Genomic DNA, 27,877 nt, shown 5'->3' on the forward strand with positions numbered 1-27,877 from the left:
AACCTTTATCATTCCTGAGGACAAAATTATAAATTGAGTGAAGCGAACATTGACTCTAGGTATCTGAGAGAAATCTTAATGAGAGTGGAGGCTATACTAACATTCTGTGATCTTATAAATGTGTTGATTTCCATTACATCAATCTGAGTCCTGGTGTAACTTGCTCCAGTTAGATCCTCTGTGGTGTTCTGAAAGTTGATGTAGCAAATCACAGTGAAGTGGGAAATGTACTTTAAGAGCAAGACAGGTTATCAGCTGTTGTATGTTGTCACAGATGTGATAAAATCCATGGAACTATAGTAGGGGTGGAGTTTTACTTATGGAGTAAGCTGAGTTTTCTAGAGTTGTTTGCTGTGCATGGACAGATCACAAGACAACTAACTATGCAGAACTAATTAAGTTTTGCATACCCAGTTCTTACCTGGCTGTTGGAATCTAAAAATATAAATATAGGCCAAGTGATATCAGCACCTTTCTAGTAACCAGTGGTGGGTCTAATGGACTCACATTTTAACAGGAAAAACCACCAAAAGATTGGCTTTCAAAGAATTATATAGTGGTCTTTCATGTAGCCCCAGTCCCTGTAGGAATCTGAATGAGAGAAGTGCCTTTGATAATCCATCAAATTCAGCATCAATAATGTCATGTAATTATACAGCATCCTAATCAGATAGCTACAGTTCACTAGTGTGGTACATCTTACACCCAATCAGAAAGACATACCTTCACTAGAATTTGGCAGCAAAGCAGAGGCACCAGCCACGCTCACTGTCCTAAGCATCATCCTGGCAACCACTCAAGTCAGGAGAAGGTTGCTGAGGAGGCAGCCATGGGGCTGGTGGGTGGCATGGAAGGGGGAGCCACTGGTGGGCAAGGAGTTGTAGCAGGGAGAGGTTGAGACCGTGAGGAGGAGGGAAGGGCTGAAGAAGCAGGGATCTGGACAGTAAGAGGGTTTGCAGGGATCTAGGCAAAGCTACGGTGGTGATGATGAGAGAGGGAAGGGAGTAAGAGAAGGATAGTTTTGGGAGTAGCACCACCTGTACCAGAGAGAAGGGAACCAGAACCAGTCATTCACAGGATGTGACATGGTTTATGAAAGCAACATTAAACTTTATATGTAGGGATCATATCATGTGTTGCTGAAATATAAACAGTCTGAATGGGCAGTCATTTATGCCATTTTATCAAGAAATGCTAGCACAGATGAGCTGATTAGCTTTTTTCCTAAGGAATCTTTTACGGTCTCATGTCATCACAACTTCATAGCTTTCAGTGTTTTCTTTTTACCTAACACTTTCCATCTGCATAGAGAACGAATCAGTCCTTATCTAAACACCTGTTACTCAGAGCTGAAACGGGTCGACAGCAGATCAGCTGATCCAAAGCAGGCTGAATGTCTCCTTTCAACCAGAATAAACAGAGCAAATCTGCAAATAAACATAGCTTGGCACTACTAAAAGAAAGTTCAGATTTAAGGACTTTGATCATGCAGAAATTAAGTAGACCACCAACATTTTACTGACAAATATTCCCATGAGTCACATGGCCTGCAGAAAATGCTCTGGCTGCTGAGCTTTGTTCACTTTTAAATCCTTTACCCTGGATATTGATCTCTGAGGAGCAAGAAGGTAGACTGGTGACACAGAAGCACAGCTTGGTCCAAGCAGTGGGACAAACCCATTGTAAGATATTTGCAATTTATATTTCCAGATATGTATTTGATATAGTTTTCCTCTAGTTTTGCAGTTCATTGTCAAAGGAGATTTTGTTCTCAAAACTTCAAAAAACCTTCTGTTGGAATGCAAACTAAAAACATGTTAAACCTCAGAGAACTTCAACAAAAAAGGAACCGTAAAGTTCCTTCAGCCTCGTAAGGGCTAAATAACGCTGACACCACTTGTGCTCTCAGTGTCTATTGTTGTGCGAGGCATAATGTTAAAGAAAAACAAAAGTCAGGTCTCTAATAGTCTCTCACTGGAAACTAGCCCTAGCAGTAGCTAGTTTGGTTGATTAGTTGTTTTTGATAGTACAAGATTACGGTTTGCTTGCAAAGCAAGTCTCTGACTTGAGGCAAAATACCACCATGCCCCACCGTGTTGTATCCCTGCCACCACTGCCAGCCCGAGACACACACAGCTGATCTGTCCTTAACAGCACAGCTGGGGACAGATTTGCAGGCCATATAGTCTAATCCAGTAAGTAGCTAATAACATTTCATGTGCAAAAGAAAAGCCGGAGAAAGATATTAGAAATACTCTTACTTTTTTTTGTGTGCATGTTCGTTCTTTTCTTGGTCCTTGATTTTTGAGAGACTAAAATTTTCCAGACCCCATATTGGCTAATGTTAGGTTTTATGAAGACTTGCCAGATGCCAAATTAACATTCATCTAAAGGGTTTAAGAGGAGGTAGAGTGTTGTTAGAGTATTCTTCTTACAATAGTTAATACTGCCTTTTTTCCTTTTTTTTTTTTTTTTTTTTTTTAACTCCTCCTTAAAGGACTTAAGTTATGCTTCAGGGACAACTAATATAGAATTTAAATAACTTAGAGCCTTTCTTCATGTTAAAATATCTTGAATTGCAAGTTTGGCTTGGCAAATTTTTGCAGAAATGCTTTTTCCAGAGATGCAAAAGAAACACTAAGCTTTCCTTCTTTAAAAAAACTTGTTATATGGGACACCATAGTCTTAGTATGGTCAAGTTGATGGTATGGAAAAAAATGTGCTTTCTGTTTCCATTAGGAGTATGTTAAAGTGTTTACACTGTGCATGAGCCCGGACTTACCAGTTGGCAGAATTTAAAAAGGGTCATTGTTAGCCAACATGAGCATTTCTGGAAATCAGAGTTGTGTTTGAAACCATAAGCCGCAGATTTTTCTTGGTTACAACTGAAAGCAGAATTGGCCCCTCGACTTGGGAAGCACTCAAGCAACATGTCAAATAAATAGCAATAAGTATATGTTTCTTTGCTTTTTAATGTCTCTATTATCTTTAAAAGAAAAAAAATCAGAAGTAAATGTAACTACCAGTGAAAGCTGGTTCTTAACTTGGGTAGCCTAGGAGCAAATATATTCCATTTGTGTTCCAAACTGAGACCATCTAACCATTGATCTTCAGTATAAAAAGCATGAACAAGTTTTGGCAGTGTCCAGGACACAGGTTAAACAGACTTGCTAAATCATATTTCTATTATTTAAATTCCAGATAATGTTTTCCTTGGCTTCTACCATTTCCAGTTCAGGATTAATCAGTTACTGTGTTCTTGCATGATTTGTGGTAGGCTTCTGCTGTCTTGCACACATGCTTACCTAGGAGTCAGATAGGCCAAAGCCCAGGGCAGGAATTATGGGGCACCAGAAACTGTTCAAAACAGATTGTTTTTCATTTGTTTTTTCCCTGCTTCTAATTTAATTTGGGTATTTTCCCTTCCAGCTAAGAAAATAGCTCTCTGATCAGTTAGATACTGTCTAGTGCCTTTTCATGTGCATTAGAAGTTCCTTGGGATTCAGTGCCAATACCTTAGGAAATTTATCAGGGTTATTTTTTATTTCCTGGGATTAAGTGACTGGACTTCCAGAAAAGAATCAGGTAACGTTTAATGTCTTTGGCTGGGGACCAGCATTAAAGGTTAACATTTCTATCATTTCAGCGTATGGGGTTGTGTTTGAGAGCAGGGTCAGAAAGTTTCCTTAAAACTATTGCTCTAAACTGCAAAACAGATTGTTGTATGAATGTGCAAGGCTTATGTAAGAAAACAGTAACTAAAGTAAACATTAAAGTGGAATGAATAAGTCTTGGGAGTAACAGGTCAGGAAAGGAGCGATATTCCCAATTACAAACTAGCCTGAAAGAGGAACAGATAAAGTTTGCAAACATTGAAAGGATAGTGCTACTATAGGACATGTTTAAAGACATTGAGTGGTACAATTATGAAGAAGATAACAGGTTCAATATTGGTAAATTAACTTTCCTGACAGAAAAATTAAATTGAAGCTGTGGTGCCATAGTAGGATGTAGAAAACCCTTTTCCTGAGAAGTTTTGAAATAAACTGGACAAAAACTGTCAGTATCTTACCAAGCGCAAGCCTGTGTTCCAAGTGAAGTGACCAGCACAACTGCACACCTCCTGCCTCTCAAAGCACCTGGCTCCACAATTCATTAGCTGCATCAGGAGGAATATCGGTGATTTGGTAGGGATTAAATCAAGCTTCAGAATTCAGTGATCCCAAAATTTTGGATTATTTCCTCACATCTGGAAGCAGATTTAAACTGAGCGTGTACTGAGGCAAGCTTTTGTGCCTGCCCACTGAACAAGGGAGATGAGGATCAGCTGAAATCTAGCAGCTTTACATCCCTGTCACCAAGCTAATAATTTTTGCTACAAGACAGGATGTAATACCATGTAATGAGAACGTCTGGCCTGGGCAGAGTTGGTTTATATTCATCTGCATACAGCTTTTTCAATGTGCCCTGCGCGCTTGAGCAGATCTGGAAACAGATCAATAGCTTTGTAAAAGTGACACAACCAGACTGAGACAGAACTTCTGGCTCTCTGGCTTAAACTCAGTTGACATCAATATTTACTGAAGGATCCTGTAAACTTTCCATCTGGGCTACCCAAGGGGTTATGTGAAGTGAGCTTTATCTTGGAGCAATTCTAAACAGAGCTTATGTGTTCATATCACAAACCATCTCCCAGGGTCAAAAGAGAGACCAAGAACAGAGTAGGCAGCAAAACAACTCTCATCTCTGCCATCAGGAGGGCTGAGGCCTGTTTGAAAGGCAGCACAGAAAATGTACACGAAACCAGCAGCACTTTATCTACTTCATGGACACTTCAAGGCCATGTTAGGATCGCTGTTAACTATTGTAATGTTTATGTCAGACAGCATCTTTCAAGAGCAGTAAATCAACACTGGAACTGAATACAAGTGCCTCGTTTTGCTAAACAGCTTAGGGTTCAGAGAGAAATCTACTCATACAAGTAAGAAAAGTTTTCATGAATGCTTTTAATGATTAAATCTGACAACAGCCGTGTACCAGCTCTATGTGTTCTGGGGTTCAGCAACAACTTGCTTCCATTCCATAAATAAGCAGCTAATCAAGCTCTGTATTTTTAATTTAACATTCTTACTCTTCTCTTTTTGAAGATAAATGCTGTCTCTCCCATCTGAATTGCCATGAGCCACTAAACCTAATGACATCCACGTAAATGTGGGAAAAAGTATTATTGTCCTTCTCTGCCTAGCTGGTCTGCCCACGTATTGCTGGAAGGTAGAGGGTGGGGTGTCTATTTACCTCCCTCTGCAGAGGGACCTGATATAGCCATATAGCGGGCTGACCATATAGCCAACCTGGAGGCTGACCAGGTGCAGCCCAAAGCTGCCACCCCCAGCACGTATGGTGCTGCATGCCCAAGCGCACACAGTGGCTCGGTATAATTTTTAGCTGACTAATGCTTTGACTCTGGGCTATGTGAGGACTGTGGGCTCTGCCCTTGTATTCCTTAGGAAAATAGCTGTGGTAGTTCAAGTTGCAACTCCCCAAGCTGCCAAGTGACATTTGGGAAAAGTGAGAAAGCCCAGTCTTCAGGAGCTTGCAGTACAAACCCACTCTTTTTTGCTGCTGCAGCCATGGTGCCGATATACAGACCCACAGCTGCCTCTTCTATGTCTGAGCAAGAGAGAAGGGCAAGATTTGCCAGCAGTCACCTGACAGCCAAAAATATGCCTCCAGGCACATACAGTCAGGCTTTCTGAACCTCCCAGTACAAACAGCCCAGGCAACCCTTGTCCAGGGCTGCTCCCCCATGCTGTTCATTCAAACTAATGGAGACTTGCCTATGGGCAGGTCTCCTTCAAAGCTGGAGACCAAGATGTTTCCAAGCTTAGTCAGGAGACCAAAGGATGAAGAAGGACTAAAATTGTCAGAAATTTCCCAAGTTCTAAAAGCACATCCTGCTCCTTTTGTGTTACCAAACTGCCAGCTGCATAGTGCAGCTAGAGTGGCAATAAAAAACTCTGTGAAAGCCAGTGATCCAGGACCTAAAACTTGCTAAGAAGTTGTGGTGATTGTAGTGCCCTTTTGTACATGCTATTTGCGAACAATGTTTCTGCTTACCTGAAACTCTTGTAGCACTTGCAAGGGGATACCCCTTAGCTGCACACCTTAGCCAGGGAGCGCTGGTTTTCCTGGCACACAGCGTACTCCCTTTGTGTTTGATAGGAAGTGGGTTAGCATTTCAGGTCCTGCTCACTACAGCTAGCGGAAAAGAATAGGTTTAACTCATTATGAAACAGATACTGAGTGCATCAGAGCACATCTAAGCATAGCTATAGTCATCTCACAAAGGCTTTCAAGACATAATAGTCTTCACAGCAATATTATTGATACTTCATCTTAATGGGATTAGAGTGCATTTCTTATTCATCTCCCTGGGCTTTCATTTTGCTATACAACTCCTCTGTGCCTTCTAACATACTGATGTGATTACCAACAATACAAAAGATTTATCATCTTTTCTCATTTCTACAAATCTCAGTACACCATTAGTGCAAGTTCAGAATATTTCTTTTTCCTGCATGGCTGTAAGAAATTAAAAAGAAAAAGTGGATTTTTATTTTTTTTCCCCTTTTGAGTACTAGGTAGCAGGCTACGTTTCCCAAGAAGTACATGTTAGGAGCAACTATTGGCAAGAGTGGATCTAAGCTCCCTTTTCTAATCACCAATTCTGCCCACTCTGAAGACTGGGGCTGCTTAGAGTTATGCACAGCACCATCTGTGAGTTTCATGGGGCCCATCTCCTGTGCATGTCAGACCGAGCTCCTCTGCGCCCGTAACTGTAGAGCTGTTACTTCCAATTGTTGCCACAGTAGCTGACAACAAAGTAAGCAGGGACCAGACTGAATTATAGAAATTCCTTAGAATTCATTACAATATTCGTTTTGTAGTAAATTGTAATGTGCTGCTTTGGGTATCTCCGTCTTGCTTTATACCTTTCCTTCCTTTTCTGGCGCGTTGAAAATTTGTAAATGTTCAAAGACTTTTGACTGGTTTGGATTGTTTGAAGGCTAGAACGGTTTGACTGTTTTATATTCACCTACAGGTGGGAAAGGGTTGCAATTTTTCTTTGAACTGTAAATACAAATCGAGGTTCCAGAAGACCTTTCATGGAATAAAGCAATTAATGACTATGTTTTCTGGCAGTATCTTAAAGAGAGTACAGGATTTGCTGTTCATCCATGATTCTCTCTATCTGCAGCATGGAAGGATCCATTGTGCGTCTGCCAGAGATAGTCTCCTTGAAAAAGAAATACAAAGCCTACCTCTACTTGGATGAAGCTCACAGCATTGGTGCAGTGGGAGCAACGGGCCGAGGAGTTGTGGAGTACTTCGGTATGAGTCCTGATGATGTTGATGTGTTAATGGGAACATTCACAAAGAGCTTTGGCGCAGCTGGAGGATACATAGCTGGCAGAAAGGTAAAAGAAAAACACAAATGTTTTAACATGGTGGGGAGTACCTTCCTATTATGTTAATATGTTATATATTTAATTATCTTATTGCATTGACTGCTTCACAGGAGTACTATTCCAAAGTTAGTACCATTTATGTCTGGATCCCAAATGCACATCAAACAGTCAGACTTTCTTATTTTTGTCTCATGTTCATATTATGTAATTTGCTTGTTTGGGGTATTTCTGTGCCACCCTGATGATTGTTGTTTGTCTTGGAAATGTTTAGACACATTGTGGTTGGCTAAACATACTTCACTACATTAATTTGCATGCAGATTGCTCATTACTTTATTTCACATTTGTAATCAGTGTGTGGAGCAATATTGAGAGATTAAAGCCACAGTTTCGTCCACTGATAATAAAATTCCTAAGCAGCTGTGAATTTTCATAGTTGCATTTTTAGGAGGATGAAGAAAGAGGGTTACTCAGGGCCTTTTGCAATAGTAAAATCCATGTCCTTGGTTGCTCTATGTCTATTAACAAAACAACCTCTTGCCAACAGCAGATGTCAACAAAAAGTAGAGCTGAGCTTGCTTTAACTGGGGGTGTAGAAGAAGAGAAAGCATAATCAGCTCCATTGTGAAATGTCATCCGTTTTGCTGCTTGACAGAGATATCAAGTGGTTGCTGTTTATTTACCCTTTTCATATCCTGCTGAACGTATTTCTGAAGTAGTTTGTTGAATGAGTAGGAAGTCTGGTTAGACAGCCCATATGGTTGCTGTCAGGATAACATTAATAAGGGTAGCACTTGAGTAGAATAAAAGGGCTATAAGAAAGTATAAAGTGTATATTTCTTACTGTCTTTTTTGGTTTTGCCCCTGGAGATCTTAAAGCAGGCTATCATAATACATCAAGAATCATTTTTTTTTGTTTCCTTTGCTTCCTGAATTTGTATCTGAAGGTTTAACTCTTATCAAAGACAATGTGGCTAATGTACTAGAAATTATAGTAAGCCTAGACCTGTGAAAAGCACTCTGAACTAATTCATTACCTAATCCTTGGAAGTCTTCTGAAATGAAAGTGGGTCACTCTTTTCCTTGCTGCATGTACCACTAATTTTTGCCTCAGGGCCTTGGTGGCAGCTGCCCACCCAACACACCTAGCATACCTACATTCATTTCTGTAGCCAAAAGTTCACCATGGCATTTTTATTCTGTGTCAGTTAGAGCACAGAAGCCTTCTCAGCTATTCAATCAAACCCTTAGGATTACAATTGCATTATAGCAATGCATAACCTGTATAAGGTTAGGTAATCTTTATCGTTAGCGTTGAAGTTACTAGACTAGAACACTGGAGCATAGACTCATACAGCTTTTTTGGCAATAATTTGTGTTACTCTTTTTGGCTTTTTTTTCTGGTGGTATTTTTTATCAAAGCCAGTTTTCAAGCAGGCCGCATCCCTTTCTCACTAACATGCGCTTAGCTTTTAGTTGGTAACTGTTACTCTGATATTTTGCAGTGGGAGGTATCAGCTGTCATAACAATGATGTTCTCAATCAAGGGCCAAATTCCAACAGTATCCTTGGATTCAGGAGAGTTACTGGTGCTTTACACGTGCCAACAGTGCATCAATGCAGATTGTGCTCTTAGTTACACAAGGAAATGTTAAAGCAACTATACCAGCTCTAACATGACTGCCCCTGCCACACTGATGGAAAGTATCAGATGGAAGAAACTTATACGCTAAATAGCCAAAAACAGATTGCAATAAGCTTGCTTTTCCTGCATTAGGTCTTGTGGCAGAGAAACTACACTGATGTCATGTAGGCTTTGTTTCATTCACAGAGAGGAACTGACAGTATTTTAAGTTCAGCTGTTCATTGGTCTTTAAATTATTTTGGCTCCTTTATAATAGATCTTAGCGCAGAACTAAATATTATTCTGTTCCAGACTTCTGTTTCAGCTGTAATTGCCCCACTTAAAAGGTAAAGTGTTTGCACCTGCCTGATGTTTCTTCAGGCCATGTATTAACAGTAGCAGCCAAGAAAGCAAACCAATAACTGGTGCAACATCATCTTCCTTTTGCGTGTTCTCACTCCTGCAGTAGTTAAGAGGGAAATCTGCTGTTTGGCAAGCTCAAAGCTCATTCATGCTTTGTTTTGCTTGTGTAAGGACCTTGTGGACTTTTTACGAACTCATTCTCACAGTGCTGTGTACGCCACATCTATGTGTCCACCTGTAGCAGAGCAAATCATCAGGGCAATGAAATGTCTTATGGGACTAGACGGGACAACACAAGGTAAGCCACCTTCTTTAACCACTTATTTCAATTACTACCAGACCATCTACTGTTTACAGGCACATGCAAAATGTCATCCAGCAGCAAAATAGTATGGTAAAGTAACGCAAAGGAAATAATTCTTACTGTAAAATTAATACAAAAATAATCATGCTTATAAGTCCTATCAACTCTATTTATTTTTCCACACTCATTCCCGTGCAGCGGGGATGGAAACATTCTGGAATTCTGGATCTATAGTTGCCAGCCCAATCTGATTTACAGCAACAAATAGGAGTATGTGAATTGCCCTTGAGTAGATTTTCTGATTTTGTAGGAGGGATTCGTAATAACATGCCTTTGTTTATGGGCTAGATGCTGACAGTTTAACTTCTTTGTAAGTGTGAACCTTCAAAATGGCAAGCAACTCAAGCATGGTGCAGAATTTCAAAACAGATATTGTATGTTAAATAATGGTGTGAGAAGATGATTGTGATAATTCCTATCTTTCTCAGGCATTGATTATGCTGTCCTGAAGCTAGTTTTGAAGTACACTTTTGCCAAAAGAATTGACTACTGGGTATCTGTATGAAAAAAATAAGTTTATTTATGTATATTAGGAATATAAATTCCTCAAGTTTCAGATGCAGCTACCATCCAATCCTCCATTTAACATGCTTTCTATGCAGCAAGCAACAAAACAATCATGTGACCTATCTATCTGTTACTGTCTCAAAGTAGTACTGATATGTATTCAGTGTTCTAGGTCTTAAATCTAAACTCAGAGAAAAGCTGGTGGGGTTTGAATTTGTATATTTTTTGTCAGGAATGCCTGAGAATCACATTATTTTGCAACATGAACCTAAAGATACAGGCTCTGCTCTGAATTGCAATCTCTTTTATACTGGTCCAGCAGCACTGTGCTGTGCTGTTTTCTCTTACCTTGTGTAGAACTAATGGAGCAATTCTTTACTAGTCCTCCCTGATAGATAGGACCAGGGTTAGGTGGTAATGGAAAAGAAAAAGAACGTATGAGAGCAGGTAAGATAGTGCTCTGCACTATTCTTTGCAGTGCCCTAGAGGGCAGTTTCAAACCGTGATAGGCACGAGGCTGTTAAGACGTTTATTGCAGCCCTCCAATGAGGCCAGAATTTACAAGACCCCAGTGTACAAAAGGAGGGACAGAGAATCCGGTCCTAACGCCAAACTGCTGAGTGCAGTAACAACGCGCAGCAGAACTCCAGTGCGACGTGTAGACAGTGAGGAAACGATGCTTTTGTCATTTTGGCAGAGAAGTCAGAGCGTAACAACTGTTTCCAGCTTGAAATTCGAAAGGTCGAGGTTGCGTGTGCAGATGCCTACGTGTGCTGTTCCGTGGAAGGGACCAGCTGTGACGTTTCCCCTACGTTGGGGACCAGGTGCCGCTCGCGCTGCCGGGGCTCCCTGCGCGGGCCGGGGGAAGCGCTTGCCGTCAGAGGGCGGCCTTACACCGAGCGTCCCCAGGGCTGCCTGCCAGGCTCCCCTAGATGCCGCGTGTAAAATATTAAACATGCAGAGCGTTTCCAAACCTTCAAAGCCTTTTAAAAATGCTCTTCAGCTAGCGTGATTCTGCACGCAGTTCAGTGCCGGCTAATAGGAGAATTTGGTTCAAGACGGTCTTTTAAGATGCGTATGTCTGACTGTCTTAGGGCTAAGAGTTTGCAGTATTTTCTCTTCCAGAAGCAGTGGTTGCTTAATGACACAATGTTTGTACTTCTGCACAAAATAAGTGCTTATTAAGTCTTCTGTAAATCCTTTATGAAATAAATTAAATTGTGTCATTTTTTTTCAAATGTGTCTTGTAATCTGAAATGCAAAAGAATAGAAAAACAAATAAATAAATCATATATCTCAACTTAAAGTATTGCACAAAGGCTAGCAAACTGGCTATGATGTGTAAAAATGCTTCTTGTCCTTCTGAGCCAGACTCATTATTTTAGTCTATTGGTTTTTCTTTCATGTGGGCCTCCCTTCATTAGGCTGTCTTGTGGACTACAAAAAAACCCACAACCCAAAACACAGGAAAAAATGTTATGCTGGACTATACTACAATGCTGCTTTGGCATCAGAGAAAGGAAGGTGGTGGCTCAGAAAAGAGGGGGGAACAGAAGGGAGAAAGCACTGTCTTTTCTTAGATATTTTTGTTTCTAAGTGCAACAGCGGCTTTGGTTGAGGTTTTTTTTTTTTGGTCTGCTATCATAGAAAATGGTGAATCCTGCATGTGAGCCGTCCTTGTGAGAGCATGAGCCACTGTGTAGCAGAGATACCTGGCAGAGAAGTTTTAAGTGAGCCAGAGTTGCCACAGGGTGGTATGGAACCTTTGTTCTCTGGAAACCTGTTGAATCTATAAAAGGAGTTTATTTTGTAATTTATTTCAAATGGCATTCTCTTCCCACAGGATGATTTGGGGAATCCTTTATAAGGAGACGTCCACTGATGGTTTGTCCTCTGGCGAGCATTTCTGTGGGGGAGGGAGCCTTGCAAAAAATACTGGGAAAGTTTTGGGAAAGAGTGTAATTAGAGTTTGCTAGAAAGTTCCATGTTAACTGGAGGGTACTTCTTGAAAAGAGTATGAAATAATGGGATGACAAATGTGTTAATCCAGCATGTTCTTACATCTGAACTTCATGACTGATGCCTCGGTAGATTAATAGAAACCTAAGAGAAAGAAGGCTGATTTGATAATTTAAATTGCTGCTCTGAAAACTCTTTATATTTTTTAGCACTTCAAGCCATCTTCTGTTTTTTCCCAGCTATCAAGCTTTTACATTCCCTTCAATTTCTTGCTATTCTCCACTAATTTGTTAAGCAGCTGATCTAGAAAAGAGTAACGTAGGTGGAATTATATAGTGGTGCTGCCAGAGGCCCAAAAGGCAGCAATACTGCTTGCATTTATCCTGGTGTGTATCCAGCCGATTGATCTCCCACATTTTCTTCCCTTCTTTTCAATTAGTAAGAATATGATCGTTTGGAAAGGAAGTCAGTGTGTGCATTTCCAGGACAGGGTTGGTATACCGGACACATGACTGCAGGATATGAATAGATGTTTATGGACATAGGGGGCACAGCAGCTTCATTACAAGGAAGGAACAGGTTAGCACTTTAAAAATAATTCTATGAAACGTAAACTGTTTAGCTGGAAATATTCTACAGCAGGTGTCTGTTTCAGGCCACAATTTTTTCATATCAACAAAAAGGTTCAGTCCTTCCTCAGGAGAAGGCTAGACATACATATGGGGATTTGATAATCTAGGAAAAACAAAAAAGGGGGAAAACCCCAAATTTTAGAAAATCCTTTTTGTCCTGAAGAACTTCAGTTTCTCCAGGCTTTGGGATGAAGATTTTGATTTTGATAGCCAAGTTTATAAATTTTGCCATGTCTGTGGAATACCATCTGAATTTTGGGATGTTGCAAATCTCTAAAAAATCTCTACTTAGAACACAGACAAATGCCAAGATCCACTGAGTGAGGAAGCAACTTCCAGCTCAGCTGGGGGGGCTTGAAAAGAATTTGCCTCATCTGAAGCCTGAACAGAAGACTGGGATGGGCCTGAGCACCTGCATCCATCCTGCACTGTGAGGCACTTAGGGAGGTGAAGCAGGAAGATTAAAGAGAGGAGAGACTGACAAGCAAAGGAGGCACAACATGGAACAGATAGCACGTAGGGATAAGGATGGAGACCAGGATAAAATGAGGTGCTGAGGAGATGGGCTGGAAAGGCAGTGAACAAAAAGGGCCTAGTATGGGAAAGGAGAGGAGGAGGGACAAATGTGTCTGCACAAAACTATAGCAAACACAGAACCCTCCAAACTGGTGCTGGTACCTCAAACACTCCTTTGCCTTGTCTGGCCAACAAACTGTTGTGGAGGTAGGCTAGCAAGATGTCTGTTTACCTTCCTTTGCAGTAGGAGACTCCAGTTTGGATGGGCAAGTTCTCATTTTAAAAGCCTTGCACCGACATAAGTGAAAAGATACAGAGAAGACATAGTAACTCCCAGAGAAACCATCTATAAATGGATGGGTATGTCCCATATTAATATTTGTGATAGCTGTGAGACACTAATGTCATGACAATGTGACTGGGAGGATACTGCAGAGCCTGCAGCCAACCCTCAGCCCACAGTGACTTGATAAAATGAAGCACAAGAAATGCTGAATTAGGAGAAGATAGTAGTAGTTCCCTCAAAACTGATATGCACAGTTGTTCCTGCCTGGGAAGGAGGAGTACGTTGGGGTCACTGTGACAGAGTCCTTTGTTTCTTGAGGGACTGACGGAAGAGTCAGAAATTGACAACCAAAATTGCAAATGTATTTCCATTTTTATGTGAAATCAGGTTTTTAGTTGAGTTCAAGGCTTGATGTTTTTCAATGCCATGTTTCACACAACTCTGAAAATTGATGGCTTGTAGAACAAGGCACATTCATTCTTGGTACCATAATGTCATAGATACTATCATAGTGCCTATAATAGAGTTGTTCAAAAGTGTATGAACTTCTGGCAGCTGTATTTCCTTTAGTAATGTCATAAGGCAGCAAGTTCCACGGTTCGGTTCATAGACTCTATTAAAAAAATATATCATTTTATCCCTCTTAAGCCTTTGTGGCCTTTTCATCTCAAATGTGTCTTTCCTCATTTATTAGGAGATAGGAGAAGCAGAAGTTCCCATGGCCTTTACTCTTTATAATTCATAATATAGATATTCTTTATATGTTCTCCTCATAGCTTCTCATTACACCACTGGAGATACCTCAGGAAACTCAGCAGCTGCCTTAGTGGTTTTATCCCCATGATAAGACTGTAGTTGACTCAGTGTTTGGACCCTGCACAGATTTTCAAGTACACATACTTGCATGCAACACAGCCCCTCCAGCTGTGACCTCGGACCTTTCTTTTTCCTTTTCTGCCTGACAATGCTAAAAGCATATTTTTACACTTAAATACGACAGGTAAAAAATAGAACTACTAGGCAGACAGAGTTAAGACTGCTAAAAAATCTAAAGTAATTTTCTTGATAACTAATAATATAGTGGTGTAAAAAACAAATCACAGCATTGCAAAGGCATAATTTTTTTCTGTTTAATGCATGGCAAACAATAATTCACCAACAGCAATAGGTATTTTTCATAAGTTTTTATGGGATGCTGAAAAATTTAAAACCCTATCCTCAGGAATCTACTGCCATTGTTATGTTAAAAGATAATTCCTAAGGCTGTTTAGATAGAAAATGTTTCTTTAAAATGTTAATTTATGCTGTCATTTTTACTGATTGTCTTTTTGCAACTACTAGTTTTCATCTTTGTTTTAGGCAGACTGAGTTCTTGCGTTTGAGCTCATTCAGATTGTGAGAAGCGACAGAACACTTTCTGTTTGGGCTTGGCATTAAAAAGATCTGTTTTTAAAGGTTCCTTTTAAAAACATTTCTGTCTGCCTTAGATTTTTGTATAACTGGACGACCAGCTTCTTAAAATGCTCAGTTTCCAGCATTTTCCACTGTTATCTGTGCTCAGCAATCCTTTGAAAATATTAGCTTTGCCTGTCAGGGTCCTCTGTAAGTTCAAAAACCTTAGTTTAACATCACTACAACCTGCCATAAACCAGTGCTGGCGCAAGGAAGGGCAGTCTTGCTGTCCTTTTTTCCTTTCCCCCATGCCTATCCCCTTATTCATGCCCCTTTTCCTAACACCAGCATTAGTGTTCGTGCAGTCATGCAATGAACTGAATCAGAGAACTGATCCAGCTGAAAAATAACCAGCCCTCCCACAAATGGTTAGCCTACAGCCAAACCGGTTTGCTGAGCCAATCTACCATATGGCTACAGTGCCAGCACTTGCGCAGCTGGAGCTGAAAGGAACAATCCCTTTTGCAGCAAAGAAAATCTGTGCCACACTGAACTGATCATGAAAGTGCAGCTGTAAGCTTTAATACCTCAAGCTACTTGGTGACAAAGCCCTTGAACCTGCTCAAAACAGCTTGCAGAATCAGTAATACTAAAATATATCTTTTTACTGTTACCTCTCAAATTCTCAGTTTGCTGCTTCATTCTGAGATGTTTGCTTCTCTTGGGTCCTCATCAAGTAGAATGCTTGAACCCTGGCTTAATTTTAAGTTAATATTCCCTATAACCGTGCACTTACATTTAAAGCACATAAGCAAATTTATTCCTCTTTGCAAGCATTGGCTCCATGACCAGGGCTCCGAGTCACTATGACAGTGAAGATGCTAATGATGACACTATGTCCTTGTGATTATTACTTGTCTAAGCTGAACACCGCAGATGCTCTCTTAGCAGTGGATGATGAAACAGAGCTAAATTCTGCTATCTTTACCCAAAATGAGTGAGCAGCACTGTCCAGTGGAGCCACCTGCTACATGGTCCACCTCCTAAAAGAAGCCAAATGTACCCATGAAGGGTCAGTTGATCTGAACGAGCAGGGGCTTTGGAGTAGTAGTGTTCACAGTGATTTGCAAGAGCTCTGAGGCTTGAGCAAATTCTACCTCGTTTGAAGTCACTTTCTCCATATTCAAATTTAAATCAGTGCTGCAGTCCTCCAGCAGACTCCACCCATGGATAGGTGTCCCCTGTATTCTCAAATCAGTATTAACTGCAGGCAGAGGAGGGATGTGATCATACTTGGATGTGACTCGTAGCCCCAGGGACAGCAACACACAGCTCCATGGCACAGTGGCCTTTTAAGGGTGCCTTTGTTGCTGGGACAGAGCGTGAGGATCCCTCCTCTGCTCCAGATGCTGCTTGCCCATGCCCAAGGAATCCAGCACTGTTATCAGCCTGAGAAGCACAAAGGAGAGAAGTGCCTTTTCTAACAGTGTTTAGATCACTGGCATTTCAGAAACACCTAATGTGATACAGATGGAGCATGTTGTGCACTGGCTGGCTTTCAGCAGGGGGACTGACGTGCTTTGTGATTAATCACCTGTGCTGGGAGTAAATAAGGCTCAGCCAAGGCTGGCTGCCCTGTCCCCACTTTTGTGCAGGACACTGAATGCTTACATTATATATCTGAATATAGATAAGGTGCTGGGTAGGCACAGCTGACTCATTTGAGAAATAAGGTAAAAATGACAGAAGCTGTACAATCTTTCTCCTTTCTGCTTCAGCTGAAATTGTGACTTTTTCTTCCCTTAATCTGCTCTGGAAAGCGTTTCAGCAGTTCACAGTTAAAATTGGACTGACTAAAGAAGTCCTTAAGGGCTTATTTAGCAGCCGAATTAAGTTGAAATTACTAGGTTTCTAGTTGGCATTAGATTGTAGAAGAAAATGTCTTCACTTCTCCCCAATTCATAGCAAAGTTATTTTTCTATAAAGATTTTTTATCTGAGAACATATTTCCTTTAGGCACCCCAGTTTTATAGCATTCTATTTGTGATTTAATGCACATGGAGGTACATGTGTGTTACTCTTACAATGGAACCAGAGAAAAAAAAGAAAATCTGTCCATCTGCAACAGTTTAGAGGGGAAGAGCTATTGTTTTCCAAATTTTTTTCAGCCTATGAAAGTTTGCTTTTTACTATCTAGTTAGTAGAGCAGGGCAGGGCAGGGAGTTCTCCATCCAAGGGACACAGATTGAAGAGACACACTGACACCAGTATGTAAAAGTTTGATTGTGTAACTAGTTATCTAGAAAGACCCCATGAAACAACAGCTGGAGAAGATTAAAGCAGGTGGATTTGTGCCTTGAAGAGTCCACAGCATGCCAAAAAAAAGTATGGCGTGGAATTATCTTTCCTGGAATGGGTTCAGGAAAAATAGCTCTCCTTCAATTAAAATACACCTGAGATCTTGATTATGAAAGGCTACAGGTTGCTTATTCCTGTTTTCAATATACTGAGTCAGAATTTCCAAGGGTACAAGCCTACAGGAAGAGTTCAAAGGTAGAATGTTTGTGCAGGAATTGAACACGGCCAGCTTCTCTGCTTATTAAAATCTTGCAGGAGTGAAAAGCAGACATCTCTGGAAGAGGAAAACAAACTTTTGTTTCAGAGAGCTGATAGGTTTACTACCTCTTTCACTGCCAGGATAAGGTCCCCAGCTGGCATAAATAGCAGAGCTCTATTGAAGTGCGTGGAGCTGTGCCAGGTAGCACCGCCCTGAGATCAGGCCCTCAGATGTGTAGTCAGGATGCCTTCCTGCTGTCCAACTCCAGAGCAGCTCCTCTCTGAAAGCAGGTCTCAAGCCACAGTCTGGCACGTGACAAAGTATCTACCAAATTTTACTCCAAGTGGCTCCCTTAAAAAGCTTGTTGCTTCAAAGAAATTATGAGCAAGCCACTATCTTTTATCATTTCTCCCTCTCTTGCCTTCTCTTTGTATTTTTCCTTACACTAAACCATACTAATTTAGAGCTATAAAGCCTTCTAAAAGGCTGCAGAAATTAAGGAGCTAAAAACGGCAATATGCAATAATGCATGTGAAATAAAAATATAATCAGCATTTTCCCCAGACTTGCAAACACCTTAGAACTTTGCATTAAACCGAATACTTTTAAAGCAGTGCAATGAATGTAAATGCTAAATTTGCCAGCAGTAGGTGGACTGCAGATGCAGTAAATCTGTTTTTGTTGTACCATTCAGGTAATTAATACTGTATTTCAACAAAATTTGGGTATAGGCTGGAATAATCATGGGCTATGCTCCAAGCAGTGTGAAAATAACTTGCAAAATTTAGAATCCTTGATCATTCATTTGGTCTTGCCTCTTTCTATTCCTTCTTAATTCAGCTCATAAAAACATGTACAGCTCTTAATATGAGGTCATGCTTAACCTTAGCTGAAAACTCCGGAGCATTAGTGGGCTTAGTTTTAATTAGCTAAAGGTCAGTTTTCCCTGTCCAGGCTGTTTTCTCTGAACATATGCTATGTTGTGGTTCACATGTTTTATAGAATATAACTGGATATCCTGCATGTGTGCTGTAAGCTATTTGCATAGACTGTAAATCCTCAAAAGTTTTGCAAATTAAGAATTTTTGAACAAATATATTTAATGTTTAAGGACCTGATTCTCTAATTACTGCCTACAGGTAAATTCTTACAGTCAAATATAAGCAGCTATATCATTTTAGCTCAAGGGTCTGACTCGGCAGATTTTGACCCCATAAAAATAAAGGATGCAAGATCACAGCTTCAAGAATCAAAGAAAATAGTTTTAAATGCAGTGCCTTTAGTTAAACATACCCTAGTGAATTTAGACTAAGACCTAATTCTAAATTGAACTCATCACTCTTATACTGATTTAATCTACAGCATGGGGGGAAAACTGGGCCAATAAGACCAAAATAAACATTTTGCTCAGAACTGCCTCCTTATCTGACATTGGAGGGTCCCATAAAGGAACAAAAAAGCATTGAAATACAGTTACAAACTTCAAGGTTTTTTTATTGCTTTTATCAGGACAGCATATAAGATGGGTGTGTATATGATGTGTGCAAGTAGTCTTTGACCACAAAACTTAACATGAGAAAGGAAAGTGTTGACATTTGGTAAAGAAAAAGGTTCCTCCCAGGCACCCACCCACAAATGCAGTGTGTGTAGCAATTGTCTCCTAATGTGCTTTTTTTCCCTCCAGATATATGTGAGAGCTCTGATCTTTTATTTGGCTCTTTAATACAACCCTGCAAATGAAATTACTATTCTGGGTTGTTGCTAAAACATTAAAGTGGCTCTTTTGCATCAGCACTGGCTGGCTTGAAATGAGCCCCATAAGGAGTCTCCAAAGGGGATCCATCCCATCACAAACTGGTTGAGGATATAGATTTAGTGAGGGAAAATTGGAAAAGGAAGAGGTGTTTGACTTTTCGGGGGTTGCCTGAAACTCCCTTTCAGCTCTGATGTTTCCTTCACTGGATTCCCCTCTTGCTTTGAAGTCTAAATTTCCAGTACCTAAAATAAGTAGGGACAAACTGATCAACCGGGGCCATGCGCATATGGTTTGATAAACAGCAAAGGGCCTGGAATCCTGCATGGCTGACACTTTGTTTCCAGCTTTGTGGTAAACTGCTGAATAGAAAGGAGAAGGCAGTGAGTCTTAGACTGCACTCGCCAAGAACATCTGCATTTGTGAAAACTTTCCCTAATTGAAAATCTAGTAGTTTCAAATGCTGTAGACTGAGAGTTCGGAAAGTAGTTCAGAGGCTGCTGAGATAGCAAGAAGCAGCAGTGGTTTTGAGACCCCAGTTCAGGTTATTCCTCCACCCTCCTTGTAATTGGGCATTCAGGAGGTGCTAATAACATCTTGACAAATTCTAACAAGGGAAAAACTCTCTTAGACTTCAGACACATTATCCTGCAGTTCTTCTCTAACTCCCTTTCCTTGCCATGTCCCCTGCCCCCATTTCTCCTCCTCCTCAGTATTTCCTCCTGGTTCTTTGAGATCTACTACACCAAAAATATTTTTGGAAATACCACAGACTATTGTTTTTATTAGTGACTGGAAAGCTTTGTAGTAGGATGCTTTTGTGTTTCATTTGTTTTCCTTGCTCTGGCACAGCTGTTTTTGTTTTAGCAGCATTGGAGAGATGGTTAAACTATTTGTGGCCCTTTCTAACCCAGCAGATCTCTTCCACTGAATGCTTTAAACTGAATGACCGAAACTGTAACTAACAGGTTGTCTGTGTGGGCAGTTTTGTGCATGAAGTTACAAATACACTGGTTTTATGAGATCTTTTAATTTGTTCAGCAAAACACTGATCACTGTGAAGCAAGTCCCAGTTTCCCTATAAATTTCCCAGTCAGAACATTGACAGAACCTTGATTTGGGAAGATACAGAACAGATGAAGCCGTAGATCTTGTTCAAACCTACGTGGACTCAGAAATGATTAATGGAAAAGAGGTTTGTGTAGGTGTGGTAATCCCCATCTTAGTCAAGAGGGAATAGGAAGAAAAGCCACAGCAGGTGGTGGGGCAGAATGCGGTTTGAGGACAAATCTGCTGAAGGTGGTAGGTAGCAGCTACAACTGCCTAACTGACCACTGTGGTTACAAGGAGGAAGATGGGAAATTAGGAAACAGGCATCCAGTCAGAGGAGGGTGACAGCAGAAAGCAGTAAATGAAGAATGAAGCGAACGAAAAGTAAAGTAAAATGAAAAAATAAATGGAGAGTGAAAACGTAATACATCTGTGCAAAGGCACCTTAAAAGCAAAGGGAAAAAGAGGAAATGAGTTGTACTGAAGGCTTCAGTGTTCATGTCTGGTGACATAATGTAAGTGATATTGAAAGTATGGGCTGATGAACGGCAGGAAAATGAAAGTTAAGAGCGTAGCTGAGATGTGTCCTGCTAAATCCCAGCTTTACCACATGTTCCCACCACCTCTGCTGGGCAGGCACAAGCAGCTGCACAGCGATTAGGTTTAGAGAATCCATCTGTTTGACATTGGTTTGGCAGTTTTCTTTCTGGCGGGGTCAGGCAGATGACAGACCTGACTTGATTCATTGTGTGGCTAGGTGAACCTAGGACTGGTACTGGTGGGAAAGAGCAGCATGTGGGTATGGGGTAGGTGGCACCATCCCTGTCAGCACCTTCCAGCATTGGAAGAGCAGTGCATATATCAGCTCTCTGATGAAATACAATGCAGGTGGAGTAGGGAAAGGACATACTCTATCTCCTGCCTACAGTAATGCTGAGTATGGCTCTTCCCTTTTGTATGCAATGGGTGGGGAAGAATCTGCACTTGTCAGAAACCACCTCCTTGGTGACACTGCAAAAGAAAAGACTGAGATGACTTTTCAAGCACATCTTTTCTCTGCTGGTTTTTGCCTTTTTCCTTCATTAAATATAATTGTTTTCAACCCTCCTGTCAGTTTTGCTGGGGGACACATCAGTGGATTCATGACTGAATGAGGCCAGGGACAATGCAGAGAACAAAACTTGTGTCTGAAAGTCTTGAATGTCTAGTCTCTTGTCAGATGATGATATTGAGATAATAATAGCAAGATAAGAGTACAGAGAAACTGAGCAGAACTCAGCAAGGGATTACATCTGTAGATACGTATTAGAGTAACTGGAGTTATGCTGAATGTTGGTAACCATTGGATGCTTTTCCTCTGTCTAAAAAGTTGCAGCAAAAGCATCAGTATGAGCTGACCCAAAATTCAGTATTTTCTCCTTTAAGCTTTATTACAGTCACAGAATTAAAAAAAAAAAAAAGTGTATGCACAGAACCAACTAAAATATGAGGACCCCTATGTAATACTGTAAATTAGAAAAGATATGCATATACTGACATCTGTATCAACATCTGTAGACATTGATTGTTTCCCTTTATAGTGAATTATGTTGAGAAAGAACACACGCTACATGTATTGTATCCACAGAAGCATATAACTACTTCTCTATAGTGTGTGTCATTCAGTAGGCTTTATTCAATGCAATACAGCAAAGGGAATTGGTCACCTGCCTATCCCCTGCAGGCATACTGTTTCTGCCGGTGGGGAAGCACCTCACAAGTACAGCAATAGCAGTTACGTCTCCTACAATGCCATAATAATCAATGCTGTTGCATTTAGCTCTTTCCATGGTTTTTTTCTGATTCAGACAGCAACATACACGTTTCAGCTAAACTTTTTAACTGTTACCCACAGCTGTTTCTTGCCTGTTACTAGATTCCAGTTATGATCTTTGCACTGACTGTTCTCCTGACTGACTCATTTCAGGACTCCAAAGAGTGCGCCAGCTGGGGAAAAACACAAGATACTTCAGACGAAGACTGCATGAAATGGGTTTCATCATTTATGGCAATGATGATTCTCCTGTTGTTCCTTTACTCCTTTATATGCCTGGTAAGATAGGGTAAGTACCAAAAAAAACTTGTTGTCAAAACAAACACTGGTCAAGTTCATAGGTTGTTTGGTATACACTGTGAAAAATCTAGTTATGTGTGTTAGATGCTTCTTGGGAGAAACATATGCTGTTAGGTGAATTCATTACTTAATTATGTTCTGTTTTAGATTTGGCCCTAGGATTGATTTTGAGCTGTTTCAGTATTCAGAAGTTTTAAAATTTCTCTTATCCTTTTTAATTTGCTCTGGAATAATACTTTTTTGACACCATTTTGAATTTGTTGGATTGTTTGGGTTTTTTTTTAATTTGTAATCATTACAAGAGATATATTGCCTTTGATGTATGAATTTTTTTGGATGGATGTTATTTTCCCCCATCTGACCTTTGAACAGTCTTTGCATTTTCTACCATTCGGTACCTATCAAGCAGCACTTGTGCACTGACTCGGACATGCAGACCAAAAGTCGGTAACAGCATAATGTAAGGGTTGTGCTGTAAGGGAATATTTGCAAGTGGCTTAGGCTGTCGATGTGCTCTAGGTCTAGTACATACCACACAAAAGGTTCTTAAACTGGCAGAGTAATTGTGAGCACAAAGACACCATCACGTAGATTGTTTTATTCCTGTTGTTGTGCAGGAACTCAGCTCTTACACCTTCCAAAAGCCCAACCTCTTCATGCTTAGGGACTGCGAATGCCCACACGATTTGATTTGCACACAGAGCCTTTCACTGACATCAATGAATCCTGTCTGTTCTACAGTGCTCTCTGCCATCACACTTCTAGTATTTGACACACACTTGGCTTCACGAGCTGTTAAGCAGCAAAGAATCTCAGTCCTACTGGTAAAATTCTGGCTGTTATTGAATTCAATGGGAATATTACTATCCACTTCAATTGAAGACAGGATTTTACCCATTGTTTTATTATACTTGAATGTTTTCTCTCTGTGGTCAGTTTATTGAAGATAATTTGCTTTTGTTTTTTTTCTTCTTCTTCTCTCCTTAGGGCTTTTGCAAGACGCATGTTAGAAAAAAATATCGGGGTGGTTGTGGTTGGGTTTCCAGCTACTCCTATCACAGAATCCAGGGCTCGGTTTTGTGTATCAGCTGCACATACACGGGAGATGTTAAACACGGTAAGCACAGCAGATGTCCCGCTGAAATTAACTTCAGATGCAAAGGAGGTTAGGAGAAGCTCTCTGTGTGTTACTTTGAATCTCAATAATTCATTTTTACATTTGTTTTTCTGGCCTTGTCACTTGATCTTTAAAGGCAATTTAGCCTTATATATTTTATTTTTTAAAATAGATTACAGGACAGTTAACTTGTTATGTTCTTCTATTTCTAATAGTGAACAAATCCGTCATCACTAATAAAGACCTACATGAAGAGCACAGCAAGACAAAAGTTAAATGCTAGGTCAAAACTATCAGAGTAGGAAACCTGAAACGATATGAAAATAATTGAAAATCAAGATTCCCTTACCCTTATTTTCATTCCATATTTCCACGTGTTTCTTGAACTGCAGAAGTATATGGGACAGCCTTGGGGGTACAGGTGGAAATTGCAAACAGTATTTGGAACTGTTTGAACCTAATGAAGTTTAATTGGTGCTGTCTGGCCTGTCTCAAGTTCCGTATCTTTCTCTGATATCAGAAATACTGTTCAGAGTATGTTGAGACTTCCATCATAAACCTCCATTCCAATGCAGTCAGAAATGTGTTTAAAATAAATTCTTTGAAATTTTCCATCTCCCTTTCTTGCCAAAGGTGGTTTTGGCCTGGCTTGATATACGTTCTTTCATTCTCAGAATAAGCTGACTTAGAGGCATGAAACACAGAGGCTTAACAGTAAATTTCAGGCTTTCTTTTTCCTCTTTGCACACGTATGATGGGCAAAGCAAAGCATCATGAATATGGAAGGCATTTGAGTTAAAGATGCCACTCCTTCATGCGGGCAGGCACCTGTGCTTGCAGAGAGCCCCTGGCTCGCTCTTTGCATTCTGAGATTCATGTGAAGCTTGAGGCCAGAGCTGTGCCCAGCTGACCAGCTCCCATGCCTGTGTAGACACTCTCCAAACATCAAAAAATCTGCCTTGCATGTGTGCACTGTAAAATTCCTGCTGCTCTTAAAGATGCAATACTTATTAACAAAGTATAATACCATGATGATATATTGCATAGAAGACGGCATAGCTACGTACTTGTGTTGGTCATTGTCAGCTTCTGCGGTTTGACTGTGTAGATTTTGGCTTATGTAACTAGCAATAGGTGGTGAAGTTGATCTGATGACTAATCTCTTGAGGTTGCTGCTTTAATTTTCTTCCTCTTCCCCCACCCCCAAATATCAAGCCCATCACAGTTTTGGGCTATCATTGCATATTCACTCCCTGCTACCTCCTCAGTGCTGCTTCCTGGTAGCAGTGAAGGTCTGAAACACTCCCCAGGCATCATTCTTGAACGTGCCTTTGAAAGTGGGATCATTGCTGTGGCACTTGTGGCATTCTTTATGTGTCCTTACAGTATGGGGGAATGGAAATGCCCTGAGTTTAATTACTTGCAGGTGGAAAGTGTTTTAGGACAAACACTTTGTGACTATGCCTAAACCCATGGTAACAACAGGTAACAAGCACAACGAAAACTTTTCCCTTTGGCAAAACTTGATTTGAATCTCAGCCTGGAACTAAAAAGAGGAAAGATCCATGAAAGGGCAAGCTCCCAAGAATAACTTCCTTAATGACCTTGAAGCTATCTCTCTGCATAAACCATTACTAAATTACTTCTTTTTGGTTTTGAGCTTGTTTTATTGGCTTAACAGAAACAGGCTCAAAATCAAAATTGCTGTTTCCTTCTTTGATGCCAAAAGGTTGGCTGCTCTTGAATGTGGATCAGTTGATGCAAAACACCGAGCTGCTTCTTTACGGTATAGAGTTCCCTGGCTACTTTTTGAATCTACTGAAAGATGGGGACACAGCTCAGCAAATTGCATTACAATATTAATGCATTATTAATTATGCTTGTGATATTAATACAGGAAGATAATTGAATGCACTAAAAATATCTTACATTATTCAGACTATGATGACTTGGATCAGCACTGTGGGCTGAGTTCATCTAAGAATATGCAGTGGCAACTCCAACCTTTGGGTTCTACAGGGAAATATTGAAGTGTTGCCTTACACATCCTTTTTGTACAAGCAAAGATGACTTTATCTGGACTACTATCTCCCTGTGCTTTTAGAAAAAGGTCATTTCTTTTTCATCTGTGCTCATTTAATATACTTACTAATAAGCTCTAACCTACTGAAAGAGTGAACTCTATTCTTGTAGATGCTTTGTACATCTATGACTCCATTAACATTCACTACAGGAGAATGAAAACAAAATTTGCCCATTTGCCCTTTACATTTTCTTTAATCGATGCTTTTATAATCTTCCTGTTCTGCTGTAAAGTAGAGTTTACTAGAACTTCATTTCTCTTCCCAGAGAACTGACACAGTATGATGGTCTTACAGGTTTTGAATGCTCTGGATGAATTGGGTGATTTTCTACAGCTGAAATATTCACGGTATTCCAAGTCATCTCATCCCGAACTGTATGAAGAAACTAGGCTTGAACTTGAAGATTAAGTTTTCCACCCATGAAGAGAACATTATGATGCTATGAAAGGGGGGAAAACCTGAAAACTAAAAAATATGAATGCATTTCTTTCCTTCTAAGGACAATTTTTGTTTCTTGGTTAATTGAAAGGAGGGGAAGCTCGGGTGTTGCATTTTATTGTATCAGATTTCTGTATTCAAGAGACTGAAATATTGATACAGATTTGCCTCCCAGGAGATCTGTCCTTCTTAGGGTATTTTTGATGCAGAATGAATGCATCCATTGATCAAGTTGCTAACATACAGCTTTTGTTATGGCCCCTTTTTATGAAAAGGCTACAGATAGTCTTAATTGTGACTGAAATAATAAAGTTTAAAAATGGAATGGATTCCAGTGCAGTATGGTGATATAGCTGAGCTTCATCAGTGAGATGGACTTTTATCTGTTGAAAAGCATACATCAAGACATCGGCGTGGACTGCTACAGAGGAATGAGCAGAAAGTAGCTTCTCTGAGTTGCCCTACCACGCATTTCTCCAAGGACAGAAAATGTTAAAAATTGGCTAATGCTGAGAACAAGAAAAGTAGGCTGACCAGATCATGTATTTCTGACAGTAGATTATGGAAAGGGAAAATGCCTCCTCCAACCCACAGGCTCTTTCTCTGCTACTTAAATACACTATAAGCTTTGTAATGTACAAAAATTTGGGCTTAGACATAAACAGAAATGCTTTTCTGCTAATGCGTTTGACCTACAGCCTAGCACATCTTACCACAACGTAAGTTCTTCAGCAGGCTTGCTCCCTTTTTGTGCAGCAGTAGTAAATAATTTTAATAACCATTTAACATTCCCGTAAAAATCTTGATCAAAACAGTCAGATACTTGCAGTTCACAAACTACAGATGACATTTATGGGCCCATTCCTAAGTTTCTTGAACTCCTTATGGGCTTAATAAATTCACTAACAAGTACATAATGCTGAAGTTGTTAGTTATACAGAATGTGAAGTTCAGGATACCATAAGCAGTTCTGCCACCTGTTAAATTGAAAACTCTGCCATTTCTAAATGTGCTAAAGTCATCCACCTAATAACATTTCTTGAAATATGTTTGTCTGTTTTATGAATGTCAGGGGTTGGTTTACTTGTCTAGTTGCAGGTTTTTTTGAGGGGTTTGTTTTTCAAATAACTGATTATGTCATCTGAGGAGGAAGATGTCCTTCTCCCCTTTTCCACTGTCAGGGTGACAAATGCTCAAAGATACTTGGAAGAATTGTTACAGCTGGCAGTTTCCCCGCAACGCCTGCAGCAGCATTATTGTCAGGCTTATGTGGGCTGAGCTGCTTGAAGGAGATTTGGAGGCTTTTTCCCTTTTTTTCGGTGTTGAAAAGTGGTTCTGCAGCTTTAAGAATGAACTCCAAACAATTCCACGCTATCAAATGTCATTGTAAACACATCAGATGAGAGATGTTTAGCTTTCTGTTGCACAGATGTACCACACTTTCATGTTCTCTTGAAAGCTGTGGTGTAAACTTAACCCGCAGCTGCAATATTAGATTTAAGAACAGAACAATTAAATTGTGGAGTACCAATTACACTATATTACTCCCTGCTTGTTAAAGCAGCTTTCAGGATATAACAAGGCTGATTGGTTATGAGGGCCCATTTTTTGTTGGATTTTTGTTGTTGTTGTGCAAGTTAATAAAAATCCAGT

At 40.2% G+C, this 27,877-nt stretch overlaps 1 protein-coding gene across 1 annotated transcript in view; it reads left to right on the forward strand.

Moving 5' to 3' along the window:
• The window catches only part of SPTLC3 (serine palmitoyltransferase long chain base subunit 3), an 89,494-nt gene extending 63,293 nt beyond the window's left edge, over window positions 1-26,201 (forward strand). The window contains exons 8-12 of the mRNA XM_080408511.1: window positions 7,259-7,478; window positions 9,628-9,754; window positions 22,439-22,574; window positions 23,573-23,702; window positions 26,081-26,201. Of these exons, the coding sequence (XP_080264637.1) occupies window positions 7,259-7,478; window positions 9,628-9,754; window positions 22,439-22,574; window positions 23,573-23,702; window positions 26,081-26,194 (727 nt within the window). The 3' untranslated portion in view covers window positions 26,195-26,201. The remainder of the gene's footprint in view (window positions 1-7,258; window positions 7,479-9,627; window positions 9,755-22,438; window positions 22,575-23,572; window positions 23,703-26,080) is intronic.
• The last annotated feature ends 1,676 nt before the right edge of the window (window positions 26,202-27,877 follow it).

The sequence above is a fragment of the Falco punctatus genome (genome assembly GCF_963210335.1).
Source record: "Falco punctatus genome assembly, chromosome: 12".
NCBI classification, from domain to species: Eukaryota; Metazoa; Chordata; class Aves; order Falconiformes; family Falconidae; genus Falco; species Falco punctatus.